The sequence below is a fragment of the Lissotriton vulgaris genome, chromosome 10 (genome assembly GCF_964263255.1).
Source record: "Lissotriton vulgaris chromosome 10, aLisVul1.2, whole genome shotgun sequence".
Classification (NCBI taxonomy): domain Eukaryota; kingdom Metazoa; phylum Chordata; class Amphibia; order Caudata; family Salamandridae; genus Lissotriton; species Lissotriton vulgaris.
In genome coordinates, this window is record NC_141698.1 from 352,243,774 (window position 1) to 352,261,118 (window position 17,345).

The 17,345-nt window shown below is 44.4% G+C and overlaps 1 protein-coding gene across 6 annotated transcripts in view; it reads left to right on the forward strand.

Moving 5' to 3' along the window:
* The first annotated feature begins 11,383 nt into the window (after positions 1-11,383).
* Positions 11,384-17,345, forward strand: part of LOC147685238 (cathelicidin-1-like) — a 252,791-nt gene continuing 246,829 nt past the window's right edge. For 2 of the 6 annotated variants that reach the window (XM_086941137.1, XM_086941138.1), the window contains exon 1: positions 11,386-11,626. In XM_086941137.1, coding sequence (XP_086797263.1) covers positions 11,441-11,626 — 186 coding nt within the window. In that variant the 5' untranslated portion in view covers positions 11,386-11,440. Of the gene's footprint in view, positions 11,627-17,345 lie in introns of all 6 variants that reach the window. The other 4 variants (XM_086941134.1, XM_086941135.1, XM_086941139.1 and 1 more) reach the window with 3 other exon arrangements.

Consider the following 17,345-nt stretch of genomic DNA (forward strand, 5'->3'; position numbering starts at 1 on the left):
TTTCCTGCTGGTTGGGCGTTGTATCAGCCCTCTTGCCTTTCCGCCGCCGCAGATTTACAACCCTAGCGGCCTCCTGGAGGAGGACTACATTCTCCAGGCTCCACAGCAGTGGAAGCCGCCACCGTCATTGCCGCGCCCGGAGGCGCTTTAAATTTTGCTCAGCCCTGTTGGAGCGGGTGTTGTTAGCGATTTACTGGGGGCACTTTTCTGCATCTTTCCTGCTGGTTGGGCGTTGTGTCAGCCCTCCCGCCTTCCCGCTGCCGCAGATTTACAACCATAGTGGCCGCCGAGAGGAGGACTACATTCTCCAGGCTCCACAGCGGCGGAAGCCGCCACCGTCATTGCCGCGCCCGGAGGCGCTTAAATTTCTCTCAGCCCCCGCGTCGCAGGATCGCGCGCGGGTTGCGCCGGGCTAAGCCCGGGCCAAGGGCGGGCCCGTTTGAGCCTGTTCAAGAACGGCTGGAGGACGGGTCGGGGCCACTCCCTTACTTACTCGTGACTTGGGTCCTTTATGGTTTTTGCTACCTGTACCTAGGCTGTCTGTCGCTTGAGGGTTTCTTCTCTATTGGCCTACTAGCTGTACCAAGATCACACATATTGCCACAAAATGTCTCCAAAGGCTGTGAAGGGAGGGAAAATGGTCCCGACTGGTTCTATGATTGGAACGCTGGACAACACTATTGTGCGGGCATCATCAATTGTACACCGTGAAATCGATTGCGCAGAGAAAAAGCTGTCGCTGGACCCTGTTTTCAACAAAAGGTCCTCAATAGGACCGCTGGCTAGGGTGGTGTCTCCTATTACTATCCCAGGTTCTGACGCTCTCTTAAGTAAAGCTGCTGGGGTGAATCATGGTACCCATCCAGTTCTCATACATTCTGCCCATGGGGAGTCAGTTTATTCGCGCCCCATCCAATGTAATATGCAGGATGAACGGACTGGTTCCATAGAATGCAGTATCTCGCTAGACCCCTTGGAAAGTACTGTAAAGGCTCGTCCCACGCGAGGTGTATAATCTGTACAACCAATACCGGTGACCAAAAGGAAGAGAGGGGGTGCAGCCCACAAGGGAAGACAAGCCAAAATTAAGAAGACTAATGCTCCTGGAGTTATGTCTACATCTTTAAATAATTGTACAGAGGCACTGTCCCCGATGGCAGCTGTGACGGACTCAATGACGCCACCCAGGATGGACACCTCGTTGGATTGGCCACAGGAAATGTGGGACAAACTTTAGAAGCTTTTTTATAGCTCTTGTATCCCAATCTATAATAGACTGGATTCTATTGAAAAGACACTTGCTACCCTTGAAGCTGCAGGGGCCAAGGCTAAAGCCATTGGCAGGTCTGGGGTTAGTACAAGGTGTGAGGATGGGCCTGAGGGAGTTTCTGAGGCTATTCTAAATTCTAAATCTCCAATGCAGTCGACGCAGGTAGCTGTACCGAGAAGTAACACCGCCACGACTGCTAGTGAATCAACCCCCCAGACCTGTTTGAATGGTACTAAAGGAGTGAGGCCACCAGGTGGTAAAGGATCAGGGGTGGGTGGTTCCAACCTGGGGGTCGATCACCCAGACTGTAGAAAAAGGGTATCCAACGATCCACTGTTGGATTGTCTTCCACGTATAGACCTTCTCCCGGCCTCCTTGCCGTATATGTGTATTTTGAACGGAGTCCCCTCATTAAGAACAGGCCAACGAAAGGAATATCTAGACCTGAAAAATAAGTGTATTTATTGGCTCAACGCGAACCGGTCTCTACCCCCTAGGGTTTCGGCCGAAATCCTATTTGTAAGAAGGGTGGACTGGGTTGAGTCGAGATGTAAAACTATAAAAGGGGATAGTATTTTTATTAACTTCAGGGATACCAGAGCTGTGGAACACATTTGTAGCTGGGATTCCTATGGTACGGACTCCCTTATTAAACCATTCCCACTAACCTATTTTTATCCAGCTATTTCCTCAGGCCACGTAAATGCACAGGTCGGAAGGAGTGGGTCTAATCAGAGGCCTGGGGGTGGGTTTGGTGTCTGTACAGGGAATAGGTATGATGTTCTATCTGGACTAGAGGAGTATGATTGACATCAAATCACTCCAGGCCCCCAAATCCCAGTATGTGTTCAGAAATCTGATAACCCCCTGCACGTTGGCCAAAATTTGGGTGATCTGGTTGATGCTGCCCTTAGTTAATCAATATCCTGCCTGGTAGGGTCATAGTGAACACAGTCCCTGTTGAAGGTAGTTCAAGAAGCCCTGGTGGAGCCGGGGTTAACGGATCGTTACTAACCCAGGGGCTGATTACGAGTTCTGATCCATCCCCTGCCCAGGAAGGCTGTCCCATGGTAGTGGATCGGGGTACTCATAGGGCTGACAGTGTGACACTACTATCCTGGAATATCGCAGGGCTGGGCTCCAAGCTAGTACTTCCCGAATGGTCAGACTTCATTGAAGCCCATTATATATGTCTCCTTCAAGAGACTTGGGCAGTAGAGCCCGTGTTTCGATTAGGGTATCTCACTTTTCAGGTTCCCGCAGTAAAACAAGCAACGGCCGAGTAATGGAGGGTTTATTGGTTTGGGTACGGCAGACACTGCGGTGCAAAGTATGCCAAATACCCACAAATAACATTGATATTCTTGCAATAAAAATCATCCCCGAGCAGGGTCCTAGCGTGTGTATTTTTAACGTCTATGCAAGAGGCCTCATTGGTGGGAGACGTTCGAAGGTTGTAGCGGACCTGAAGGGGTTGTTGGATGGTATGCAGAGGAATACTGGTACGATAGTCGTGGGGGATTTTAACACTACGTTTGAACCCCTAGGGCTTGTGGATCAGTACCTCATGGAGGATGAAGATGGAAAATGGCGCATACCTACCCTAGAGATTGAGCCAATTAAGAAATGGACAGAGGCGGCAATCCAAATGAAGGGGCTGTGTGTAGGCCAGCAATTGAGGGCCGTAAATGGGCGAAAATTGTCTGACATGCGGGGGCCGACACTTTCAATAACGGCCTCAGGTCGAGTTGTATTGAATATGTGCTAGTAAGTTTGTCATTGTGGCAGTCTGTAAGGGACATGGTCATTACTATTTGTGCTGAAAGCGATCATGACCCACTTATTGTTACAATGAATGGACTGCTCGGAGAAGTTTTACTTCATAGGGTAGAGGCAGGGGGCAGCAAGCTGGTACTCACTAATGAAACGCGACATCTGAAATGGAAAAATGTCTCCGAACTTCCAGAAACATTATTAGCCATGAATAAGGAGGTAGACAGGGTATTGTAAGAGTGGGGAATTGGCGCGGGAAGCCAGACCTTGTTGTCCCAGGTTACGGAAACGCACACTACGCTCTTTGATAGGCTAAAACTATTCTTCTGCAAACCAGCTAATATTAAGAAAGTCAGTCACAAGAAAGTGGAAGGGTGGTTTAATGATAAATGTCGCCTTTCTAGGAGGGCATTGGGAACAGCTCTAGGTGTTAAGGACAAATCTAGAGTGATGCTGGCACGGGATTCCTATAGGAAAACAGTAAAAGAAGCCAAAAAACTTTGGGACCAGGCAGGATGGCAGGAACTCAAGGAAGCATGCACGTCCCGAAATTCTAAAGTATTTTGGGACACGTATAAGTGGGATAGGGGGTTGCCCAGATCCCCCACAGAACAATGTTGCCCATCAATTATGGGTTGAATACTTTGAACCCCAGTATGCTCCCTTAGATGAAGAACAGAACATAGTCCCGTATGCCCATTCTTTTTGTACTAGTGGGATATTTACCCTAGTGGATGTGGATAGGGCTTTAGACACTATCACACCGGGTCGTGCCCCTGGAATGGATAGTATCCCTGCGGATGTTTTCTTAAGCCACAAACCTTCCTGGTGATTGTATATTAGACATCTAGCAAACGCAATTGCCTGTGGTGCCCCAATCCCGGTTTCCTGGAAAGGGGCGGAGATAATTCCGGTATTTAAGAAGGGTGATAAATCCTTAGCAGCAAACTACAGGCCAATTAGTGTTATAGACTCCATCCAAAAGATTATGGGCAGATTGATTCTGAAAAAATGCACTCATGGATGGAAGACGAACAAATCCTTACTCTGCTGCAGGCGGGTTTCCAACCTCTTACAAGTACAATCGAGCAGGTCTTCCGCTTTATTAATATCTATTGGAAGACAGTTGTTCTGGGGAAAGCGGCCCTGTACGCGATATTTATGGACTTGAAGGCAGCCTTCGATCTAGTGCCGTGATGCAGGTTGTGGCGTGTCCTATGTGAGATGGGGATGTCCTCTGAATTATTATCCCTGATTGTCCGCTTACATGAGGGTAACCATGCGTGGGTACGGTGGGGGCCAAGGGTGAGGTTACCGCGTCATTTGCCGTTGGCAGAGGAGTGCGCCAGGGTTGTGTGCTTGCGCTGACCCTGTTTTCACTCTTCGTTAAAGGGGTGGCCGATTTCCTATCTGCGGTCCCCTCGGATGCCCCGATCCTGGCGGAAGAACATATACCCATCCTCATGTTCGCGGACGATACTTTAATCGTCTCCAAAACTCCCAGTGGCCTGCAAAAAGCCCTATGTAGGTTTGAGGATTTCTGCTCCATCCGGGGCCTTGCAATTAATACGGAAAAAAACAAGTTCATGTCTTTCAACGAGCATAGATCATTTCGGGGTAAGGTATATATGAATAATGCACCCCTCGAGAAAGTTGATGCATTTACTTACCTAGGAGTGACGTTACAGGCAGATATGGGGTGGTCTAGACAAATTGGCGTAGCCACATTAAAGCATAAACAGCAGGCCGAGTTCCTTGCAGCCAAATTTAGATCTTCTCTCTGCAAGCCGATTAGCCCGTTGATGGAGATCTATGGCATGAAAGTCCTAGGCTCCGCTCTCTACGGAGCAGAGCTCTGGGGGTTTTCGAATTTGTCCACCCTATCTGCAGCTGAAAATTCCTTTCTTCAAAAGGTTACCAGTGTCCCGAAAAGCACACCTATGCGCCCATTGCTGCTAGACCTGGGTAGGAAAGCAGCAAAGTATTTGGCAAAACTCCGCCCCCTTTTGAATTGGCAAAGACTGTGGTGTACGGCTGAACTTGCACACTACGTAAAGGGTCTTAAAGATGTAATGGATACTGAATATTTGCATAAGGTTAAATGGTTGAGAGAGATCAGGTCATTGTTGGTGAACCTAGGTCTGAGTGAACTATGGGCCGACTCCCTTAACGCCCCTTTTCCGTCAAAGAAAACTTTGAAGGAGATGTACTGGGATATGGTAATGGTAACAGTGTGTTCCAGTGGTTCAGTAAAGCATTTGACAGGCCGGTTTTTTGAATTTAAGACAAAGCCTGTATTAGAACAGTACTGGGATGCCATTGAGAAACCATTTGACAGGAAGCTGTTATTCCAGTTGAGGGCTGGTACCCTACCGGTTAGGACATTTAGTAGTAAATGGGCAGGGGCCACTGTGAATGTATGTCCAAGGTGCAACGATAGACAAGAAACGGTCAGTCACCTGTTATTTTTCTGCCCATCATATAAGAAACCTCGTGCCATGTGGGTAATACTGATTTTCAAGCTATTAGGCTTTAGTAGGCATGAAGAGGCGCTGAGAGTCCTTACTATGGACCCATCGCTACCAACAGCAATTGCAGTGGCTAAGTTCTTGGGGTGGGCCTGGTCTATCCGTGCTAGGGCTCTTTGCTAGGACTACCCAATTGTTTTATCCCCTTAACGTTACCCTGCATTCTTTGTAATGAACTGGAGTTATGAAATGGCTGGGCCTAATGTTGATTTTATGGAATTGTATATTTATAATATTTTTTAGATCTACTTTACGCGACAGTTTCCCAATGTTTAATATTTTGTTTAAATGATTGTAAGAGCTGGAATATTTATGTTTTTAAACTGCATGTTGTATTATTCATGTTGTGCTTTTATGACAAATCTGTCGAATAAAGCTATTTGAACTGAACTGATAAGTGGGTTTTACCGGTCATTTGCTTATCCATAATAAACCCCAAATATTTACAGGAGCGCACTTCCTCCAATTTACTTCCTTCCAACCACCACGCCAGATTTTTTAACTTAAAATGAACGAACCGGATCACTTTGGTTTTATTTAAATTCAGATCAAGCCCGTTTTGCCTTATATTTATTTAGGGTATTCATACTCCATAGTAAACCTATTGGTGTTTTACTTAGTAGACCTATATCGCCTGCATATTGTAAGCAGCCCAACTTCTCCTCCGGAAGCAATGGTGGGTAATTATTTTTTAAATCCAAGGCATCTGTAAGATCTGATAGGTATAAATTAAACAGGCTTGGGGACAGAAAATATCCTTGTTTGAGACCTATGAATGTCCTGATTTTGTCTGTTACACGACTTCAATCCCCTATTTTAACTTGGGCCCATGTTTGTGCGTATAGTTCCACAATTGCCCTTAATAACTCTTCCGGTGTTCCTCATTCCTCCAATTTTTGCCATAATCAACCTCTAGGTACACAGTCGAAGGCATATTTGACATCAGTAAAACATGCAAACAAGCAAGTTTTTTTCTGTTTTGCCTTCTCTATTAGCAGGGTTAAGGCTACAAGATTGGTCAATGTCCCCATTCTTGCTCTGAATCCTGTCTGGAATTTTGGTATTAGTTGTTTTTCTTTCATCTACATTTTTAGCTGTTCCATTAAACAGGATGCATAGAGTTTAGAGTCAAAATCATGTAAAACTATAAGCCTATAATTGCGGGGTATACCTGGATTAACATGTTTTAATATGGCTGAACGATGTTATCTTTCCTGGACTCCGGTATCTGATTTGTGTAGAAAAGTTTGTTGAACATTAGAGTTAAGTATTGGGCCCAATAGTCTACATCTGTTTTAAATAAAGCATTTGGGATACAGTTTGGACCTGGTGCTCCCTAAAATGTTAATTTTTCTAATATTCCTTTAAGTTCACCTGTATTGCCCAATAGGGTCATTTGATTTTCCTTAATATGGGAGCTTAATTCCTCTTTACTTTGTTTTGTCCCTTGAGTAAAATTAAAAATGACCTGATACACCAATACATCATTAATGTCCACTGTTCCGGGCACTGATTTACAAATCTCCTGAGACACTGATATATCATAAATGTTGTTTGCTCCGCAAATGAGTACATTATAAAGATGTGGGCTTCCCAAGTTACTGCATCTATTCCTGCATTGACTTGTCTCTCCTCTCCTAATACAAGACAATTTACTATTTGCCAGAATTTTTTACTATTTTGTTGTTTACCGTACTCAAGAAGTTTAATCCATAGATCTTCGGAATATCTTCTTTTCTCTTTCCAACAACTTTTCTTGAATTTACTTTTTAATTTTTGTAAATTCTGAAGCAAAGTGGTAGTGGGTCTCAGTCCTTGTCTTTGAGCCTCTGCCACTAGTCTAGTTTCTTTTGTTATTTGAGATTTTTGCCTGCATAATTCCTTGTTGTTCCAGGGATTCTTTATACTACGCCCTCCAACAATATATTTTAACCGTTAGATTTTTAGTGGAAATTTAGCTAATAGCAAATCTCTCAAATATTGCCACGCCATTACTTTATTGTTGAATTCAGGATCTACTGCCTCTTGCATTTAGTTGCTTTCTATACACTCAATAGATCCAGCAATATGATAGACTTCTGCCATTATTTCCGTAATCCTCTCACCTCACCATTTTAAATCAAATGTTATCGTTGGCGACATTAAATTATGTGTGATTGGAATCTGTGTGTTACTGTAATGGATCCCAATTAATTGTGGAAAATGATCTCTCTCTGAACGAGGTTGGATGTGAAAATATTTTACCTCGGATAATGCTGCCTCATTAACTGCAGTATAATCAATTTTTGAACTTTTTGTGCCACTTAGATAAATAATCGATGCCGGGGAATCCCCCATTGAATTTCCATTTAGAATTCCGAATCCTAGTTTCTCCAATTTGCTCCTGAACATAGCCCTGATCCGATTGTTCCCTTTGTGCCAGTTTTGCTAAGATCTGTAGTAAAATCCCACAATATTATTGCTGAATCATATAGCTTCTGAAATATTTTAAATGTTTTAATCAATATTGCCATCTGACCCTCTTTCTTCACTTTGTTCAGATGTAAATAAACATTCAAGAGCAACAGAACCCTACAAGACTTATTTGTCGCCTTGGCGATAACTTTGAGGACTTGAAGGCAATTAAGACCCACATCTAATTGCTCCATAACCCAATTATATTTAATTGAGCAATAGGTAGTGAAACCTCCTTTTGGGTGATCATATTATCTAAGATTTTTCAGATGGGCCATGAAACCCTAGACACCCCAATATGTGCAGTGCCTCCAGGCACCATGTTTTCTGTAGCAGAATGAGATCATAATTCTACAAAAAAGATCTTGTATCCTCCTCTTGTTAGGTGTTACTCAAACCATGTACATTCCATGAACAAATATTCAAAAGGGGTAGTTGTAATTCGAGTCTTCGAACTTTATTGTCAGGATCGACTAAGAATTACATCCATGTGTTGCCTTTCCCCCCTTTGGCTATGGATAGACATATGGGCTTTCTGTCCATGTTGCATGATGTCTCAGGACCTTTTATTCAGGGGCTTCACAATGGTTACATTTTCAAGCGATCTTGTTTTATTTCCTGATCAAATTGCTCCCTTTAACCCTGTGCCTATTGATGCGAGTAGTACTCGTACATTTATATGTAGTATCACCTTACTAGGAACTTACAAGTAAAAAAAATGTTAAATGCCAATTTGATGTAAGCCAGTTTTACCATGTGTGAAAGAGTGAAGACATGCTTTTTACCACTGGTTAGCAGTAGTGGCATGCACTGAATCTTAAAATCCAAAATAACAGGTTCAGGGAACAGGAGGGGTGACCACAAAATGTTTGAGGGTGACCCTGCAGAGAGGGCCAAATCCATTCTGATGCTTACCAAATCGCAAATTGCTACTAAATAATTGTGGACCTTAAAGAATCACTATTTGGTCATGATAATAGTATATAATATTTTGTGATTCAGAAATAGCAGTTTTATTTTTTTTAAATATCGCTATTTCCAAATTACAAATATTAAGATTTTCTACATCAGACCCATACTTATTTGAGCAGACTCACCGCGCAATTTAATTGCATAGGCAAATATTATCGATCAATGTAGTTATAGAAGATGATCCTGCTTAGAGCAAACAGAACTAAAGGAAAGAGAAGGTAGAAGAGGACAGCAGACAGATTTGGACATAGAGAAATAGAGTGAAATTAACTATGGTTTAGGAGTAAAAAACTAGAAATATAGAGGAACTGTGAAGTTGAATATTATAGGAATGAGAGCAATAAGAAAAGTGATGTAAAGAATTGTTGTTTCATTCTAACTTTGTGAAGCTCAAGAGAGAGTACTAAATTGGAGCTAAACGAGATTAAATCTGAACAGAATGGTTTAGTTCCTTTTTTAAACGTTTAGAGATAGTCTGAAATCTCGGGGAGTGGGTTTTGAACATGGTATTGTTTAGAGGAATGGCTAACGTACTCTATCCCTGAGGTCTGCATCTTCTTATTTAGTTAAATGGAACTCAGCCAAGCATGTTTGAAGGGGCACCTTGCTTCTAATTGGAGCCTATTGAGGGACTTCAAGATTGGATGGATAGTTCAGTTGAAAGAAGCAAGTAACCTAGCATGCCACTATGTGAAGTGCATATTTTCATGGGTGTCTCGCTTATCTCAGGCATGCCAAGTAAAAAGGGTTCCTTTTTTTGAGCCAGAAGAGGGCACTTTACCATCAGCAACAGGTTTCAATGATTTAATATTTTTAATTAGCCTGAAATTGTATTACGCCTTGGCCTGGACACGGATGCAAAGATCCAAAGTTAACTCACTAGTTGGGGGGAAGCATAGAATAGGACACACTTTACAAGCTTACGGGAAATGCCCAGTGTGGTATTTGAGGTTAGACAGTTTTGAATTATGAGACAATCAGAATGATCTGTGTCTTCCGAGGATTCCGACTGAGGAAGAGCTATCGATAATTCTTTTTTTCCGGAATGATGGGAGTTTGAAGTCACAGTCAGTGTGTATTGTGGGAACTCAATGCTAAGGTCGTCCATTTTGAAACTTAGAGGTTCTGCACATAGATTAAAAGGTGAGGGAGCAAGGACTGCCACTTGCAGCAGAATATCATAACAAACACAGGGGGGTGGGGTTGGAGAGTCAATTATTGGCTACAGTCCTTAAGAAAAGAAGAAAAGTATCCCTAGACATCAACTTTGGTGCTTGAGCGTTGTTCAGGGGGTGTTAACAAGTCATGATCTGCATTGATGGGTGAAAGAAAGGAATGTACGGAGTGATAGAGGATGGATGGAGGGGCGGAAGGAGCAATGGGAGCTAGAAGGGGGCAGAGGAAACATATCTGGTAACGAACAGGGAAGAGAGGAAGGAAAAAGGACGGAAGAAATTAATTAATGTGTACTTTTCTTAAACATGACACACTACACTAACATTAGCAGAACACTCTCAATTTTGAGAACCACCTAGTAGTCACCTGCAAAGAAGCACTGAAAGTTCAAAGCAGTTCAAAGTTTTTTATTAGAAACCTCCAATGATGCAACAATATTCAGAGGTTACCAAATCCAAAGGCTGCCTAATCTTGATTTCACTTCATGATTTTTTCTCCCAGCAGCCCACACTTACTGTCTTTTTATCTCGTTCTACATTGCATTCTCAAATGTATTTCTCCTGTCTGCTTTCTCTTATTCTTTCTGTTTTCGGATCTTTCTATATCTCCTTTTTCCCTTTTTGCCTTTCTCTCTATTACTCTAGGTCACAGACTGAAGACAGAAAATAAGTCCCAATCCCCAAACAATGAGTGCCGGTGACCACTTTCTTTAACTACGCACTTATGAATCACTGAATACACTAAAACCCTATCAGAGTATAATGACAAACCTTAAAGTTAGCTACACCCAGCAGGTAAAGACGCGAGAAGCACCACCGTCCACTCTGTGGAGGAAAGTGTCCTGCACAACAGATCTGTTTCTTCACCCGGGTGAACCAGAAAATCGACTGCAGGCCTCGCAAAACGTATTTTTCTTCAACAAACAGCTGGCTACAAGTACGCTGCGTGAAACTGTTCCAACACTACGAAACTGCTTCTTTTTTCCAAAACAGCCAACCTACTTCGCAAAAAAAAAATCACATTTTATATCAAGAAAAACAAAACTGTGCATTCCCCGTAGGGCTTGACATGCTCTCTCTTGCCCATGTCTTAATTCGAAGTATTTTAAACACGTTAACTCTCGATGTTCTGAATGGCACGTGGTCTTTGGCGTGAGCTTTCCAGGGAAGATTCCAAGGGGAGCTGAAATAGCTGGCTATATAAGGGGCTTTCTGCACAGCAGAGGAGCATATCAATTCCAGCTGCGTATCTCGCTGCAGCCAACAGCATGGAGCTGTGCCTCGTACTCGCACTGGTCCTTGGCGGGACTTCGGTAGCCACCTCGGCTTCTCTCCAGAAGAATCCTGAAAATAGCCGAGATGCCTTAATCATAGCCAAGGCTATCGAAATCTACAACCGAGAGCCCGGCGTGGCTTATTTCAAACTTTTCGAGTCTGAACCGGACAGCAGTCTGGTAAGTACTATTTACTAAATTCAATAAAGGCTATTAACTACTGGTGCATTGGCTACTAAATCCTAGGGGCGGTCAGGTGGCTTTTATTCTCTGGTTGCCTAACGTAGCAGCAAAGGGTTCGATTATGTTCAAATATGAATCCCAAGCCAATTCAGATTTCTTAAAAATAAGCAAACGAACGCTGCGTTTTGTTATTATTTCATGCACTCGCCTAAACCTCAGAACCTCAGAATTTGGCTCGAACTAATCGCGGAGCGCACGCCGTGGTGTGTCAGTATATTAGCTCGGAGGGTTAAAGCAGGTTGTGACGTAGTTCCAAGTGCATGTTGAAAACAGTTTTTTCAATATATACAGCAGACTTTACAACTCCCACGTTGCCACCGTGTGCCAGAAGATGTCGGCTTTCATCATACACCGTCACCCTATATTTTATTTTTATTTTATTTAATGCGATTTTATATAGCGCGAACATTACCCAAAGGTGTCAGAGCGCTTTACAAAATAATCAGTTGAGTTACATAAGAGATACAAACAGAGAAAAAAAAGAGAAAGTTTAAAAGAGCCTAAACCACAGGGTGAACACACAATCAACTACACAGCCTTTCCGTAAACCACAGGGTGAACACACAATCAACTACACAGCCTTTCCGTTAGGGGGTGTGAAACTTCCAAAGCAAATTGGCGACAGCGGCCTCGGAATGCTTTGTTTTGTTTGTTGTCGGAGGGAGGCGGTGAATTTAGAGTGGCTGAGCCCGTGTGATTTGCACTGCGTCCCCAAGCCCTGCTCGTTCAAGACCCCACCCTTCCCTCAGACGGTGAACATCGTTCATTAATTGGCAGGTCTGACACAGGCATGCATAGATTATGCACACAGAGCAACACGCCTAGGGGCACTCAATTTCAAGTCTCTAGCAGACATACAGTCAAGCACGCCTAATGAACAAACATGCAGGCATCAATGAACACAGACAAGCAGCCACATATAAAACAGTGAAGCAGGCACAAGGTGCATTAGCGGTGTATGTTCACCACAGTAGTATTAGCAGAACTGCCATGAAATGCTGCTTCAGTCCAGGGTTTTTCTTTGCATTCTGGGACTTGTAGTCCTGTTTTATAATGGAATAAATAAGATTAAAACTCCCAGAATTCAAAGAAAAACCTGGAATGGAGCAGCACATTCCTCATGGACCTGGATAACATTGTTGGATTTCACCAGTAATGCCCCTCAGAGAAGAACTGTGTATTACACTTCAAGGGTACATTGGGTGAGATGTACACTCTGCATCTCAAGAGAAATGATCGGTGTCCAGTTCAGGAGAACACGATTCTATGCTTTATTAGGGAACAGGATGCTTAGCATCAGGGCTCACAGGGTCATGTTCTATGGTGTACATGGCGATGGACAACAAGGCGCGCACACCGATGTTTAGTGGGTGAACACAGGGTGATGTGAGGAACAAGTGTGTTTTAGCAGCAGCAAGGCCAGATCAACTTTTCATATCTAATGTTTTGGAATTCAAATTAGGGCATTTTCAGCTTTTTTTCCAAAAGCGTCCGATAGATTTGTTTTGCTGGTCACAATCTATTGTGGGTAGATGTAGATTTGTCTTTTTTCGTGGGTACCTCTAGGCGGTTTACATTGGGCAGGCATACACGGACAGCTCATATATAAGTCCACACACGCATAAGTTGCAGCACGAGTGCCTGTGTCCTGCTTGACACCTCTACCCAGTCCTGTTTTTTTGTACAGAAGCTTTTGTCCTACTAGTATTTTAAACCTATACTTAGAATAGTACGAACGAAGCTCCAAATTCCAGAATGCAAAGGTATGTGGCTGAAAGAGAAGACCGTATTAAAGAGGTCTCACATGTTATCGGCTGCTTGCCAACTATGCACATAGATGGACTGAAGGAAATGTAAAATAAAACATTCCTGTGCCTTGGCGTCTGAGGACATTAGCATATTAAGTAATTTTTATATTTTCAAGTAGCTTATTACCCTTTAGTGTAGTCGGAAAGTTTCTCATGCAGTAATTAATTTTCCATAATAGGAGACAAATGCAAGACTGGCCGTCTTGACGGCTCCATGGTTCCCCTGGGCCGCATATAAGCCCGTAATACTGAGCAAGATGCTTTGTGGGGTACACTTTTCCAAACTCTGGCACTGTTAGACCTGTAACCTTGGCGTGGGTCTCCCCCTTCCATTTTTGCTGTTGCCTCATGTGTTTTTGCTGATGTTTAGATGCTTTAGGCACCTTGCCACTGCTGTCCAGTACCCCAGTGCAAGTGCTCCCTATTGTAAATTAATGTATGAATTAGTGATTCAATGATGGCTGGTTTGGCTTACCTGTCAGACCCTAGTACAGTGCACCAGGAGTGCCCAGGGCTTGTAAATCAATAGTTGCTGGTGGGCTTGCAGCACTGGTTGTGCCACCCACGGAAGCAGGCCGTAAAAGTGTGTCTAAGGCCTGCCATTGCAGATTCTGTGTGCAGTCCGGTACTCCCATGTTGACTGAGTACGTGCACCCACTTGCCAGCCTCTAAACCTTCCATTTTCTTCATATCAGACACCCCTATGGTAGGCCCAAGGGCATGGTGCATTGTAAGTAAGGTGGGACGAGCCCTGGTGTGTGTGGCATGTCCTAATAGTGAATTACAGCATTTTCGTTTTTCACTATTGGAAGGCTACCTGTTCTCCATAGGCCACAATGGGCAGTTAGATTATTACATTTTATAATCCTAACTGACTCAGGGAACATGGTAGAAATTCGAGTTTAGTATGCCTGAACTCAGAATGATAAAATACATCTTTTAGTGAAGTTGCTGTTAACATTCTGTTTTTGAAAATACCACTTTTAGAACGTAGGTATTTTCTTGTCTAACTATCCAATCCTGCCTCTGTTAGGTTGTGTATTCCTTGTCTGGAGTTTGTGACAGGGACTGGGGGATTTTAGGAGACAGGGTGAGTCATCCCAGTAGTGAATAGAGATCTGCATCTAGATGGGAGGGAGGAGGTGCACCTGGGACCTGAATAGGACTGTTCATTCCCTCCACAATGCTGGCTCCACCTCCTGTGGTGCGTCTGATGTCTCTGCCCTGCACTGTGAAAGGAAAGAAGGAGTCATGTCAACAGAGTGTTCCTGGACTGACCAGAACTGGTATGAACTAGGCAAAGGCCCCTCTGCCCTCAAAGGACAAAGGATTTTGGTGTATAAGTATTGGGACCCTGATCCCAAGAATTTAGATTACCTTTGGACAACAAAAAGAAACCTTTGCTGAGGAGAGGAACCAGAAGAAACTGAGGAGCGACTATCCCTAAGCTGAAGTGCTGCTTGGGGGATTGGCATGCAATGGTTGTCTGACTACCAAAGAAAGGAGAAAGGGACTTTGTGTACTTTCATCAAATTGTAATGTTCTCCAAGGTAAGTATGGGAGAATTTTGGGGATTTGCGGTCCGCGAAATCCTAAAAAAAATCAGTGAGTACGTGAAAAAATTTGCGAAGTCGCGGATTTGCCCAAATATACTAGACTACTGTTTCTACTGGCTAATCAGTAAGTGCTAGCTCGTTGGGTAAATGTATAGTGCTTTCAATTACTGATTAGCCAGTAGAAAGTACTCCAATTGAGTAGAGATATTGCACAAAACGGTGGCATCTTCATGGATAACTATGCAGGGCAGGATTCATTCTTGTACGAGGCTCCTGTCTTAAAAATTAAACCTCAACACGAAGCACTTACAGATATAGCAGGTGCCAGAGTTGAAGCTCAAATTAAGTAACGTTTTCATCAGCCCAAAACATTAGTGAGCACGGTCGAGGCTGGGCAAGTGTGCTTTAACCCCATATCTTTGCATCCATGAGTTTCTCGAGCGTAACCCCAGTGTAGTTCCTGTGACCAGGTGGCTGCTTTCTCCTCATCTGCTGGCCTGCTCGCTCTCTGACCCTTTATACACAAGAGGCATGTGAACACGCATAGCAGCCCCGCCCGTTTGGCCCCGCACACCACACACAAGCAGTATCAAACGTCTTCCCGCCCTTTCCCAACTATGATGTACAGCTCATTCAGGGGACCTCGGTGCCTTTTGGCGCGGTGGCAAAGTTACAGGCAAATATGGTCGGTGGAGAAAAATCTTCTGGCCCTTTACGGAGCTGCAGTGTAGGAAAAGCACTACACATTTACTCAACGAGGTAGCACTTACTGATTAGCCAGTAAAGTACTCCAGTTGAGTAGAGGTATTGCACAAAACAGTGGCATCTTCATGGATAACTATGCAGGGCAGGATTCATTCTGGCACGAGGCTGCTGTCACAAAAATTAAACCTCAACAGGAAGCACTTACAGATCTAGCAGGTGCCCGAGTTGAAGCTCAAATTCAGTAACGTTTTAATCAGCCCAAAACATTAGTGAACACGGTCGAGGCTGGGCAAGTGTGCTTTAACTCCATATCTTCTGTCGAAAATTAGCTGTAATAATTTAGGGAGGTCTTTGCAACCATGAGTTTAACGAGCGGAACCCCCGTGTAGTTCCTGTGACCAGGAGGCTGCTTTCTCCTCACCTGCTGCCCTGCTCGCTCTCTGACCCTTTATACACAAGAGGCATGTGAACACGCATAGCAGCCCCACCCGTTTAGCCCCTCACACCACACACTAGCGGTTCAAAAGTATTCCCGCCCTTTCCCAACTGTGATGGACAGCTCACTCAGGGGACCTCAGCACCTTTTGCCGCGGTGACAAAGTTACAGGCACATATGGTCACTGGAGACAAATCTTCTGGCCCTTTACGTAGCTGCAGTGTAGGTTTCCTCCAGTGACCATGTGTGCCTGTAACTTTGCTACCACACCAAAAGGCGCCGAGGTCCCCTGAGTGAGCTGTCCATCATAGTTGAGAAAGGGCGGGAAGACGTTTGATACCACTAGTGTGTGGTGTGCGGGGCAGAAAGGGCTGGGCTGCTATGCGTGTTCACATGCCTCTTGTGTATAAAGGGTCAGAGAGTGAGCAGGTCAGCAGATGAGGAAAAAGCAGCCTGCTGGTCACAGGAACTACACGGGGATGGCGCTCGAGAAACTCATGGATGCAAAGACCTCCCTCAAGTATTACAGCTAATTTTCGACGGCAGAGATGGGGATAAAGCACACTTGCCCAGCCTCGACCGTGCTCACTAATTTTTTGGGCTGATTAAAACGTTACTGAATTTGAGCTTCAACTCGGGCATGTGAAATCCGTCCGCGAGCGGATTTGTGGATTTTTCGGCAATTTTGCGAGATTCGCGGATTGCGAAATTGCCGCAAATCTACAAATTCCGCGAGCGGAACGGATTTTGCGTGCAATGTTACTCCAAGTGCTTGGGAGAAGAGCTTGCCTCCTGCTGAAGTGTCAGGGACAACAGACTTTAACCACCAGCTCCTCAAGAGTTCTTTGGAAGTGCCTGCTGCTCTTTTGGGCCTTCTGAGGGACTTTGTGTCCCAAGGAGTTGGAAGCGTGACTCACGAAGAAGAAACGTGACGCAGCCACTGCTGTCGCATCTCTGAACAAGGGTGTCGCCCCTGTAGCTGATGCATTGCACCGCATCACACGAAACGTCTCGCAACATCGAAAAAGCGTGTTGCGGTCGCAGATGCTGCATTTCTGAACAAGGATGTCGCGGCTTTCGCTGACCCATTGCACCGCAGAAGCGCCTCGCATCCACGGAGAAGCGCGCTGCAGTCGGAGCCACTGTCGTCG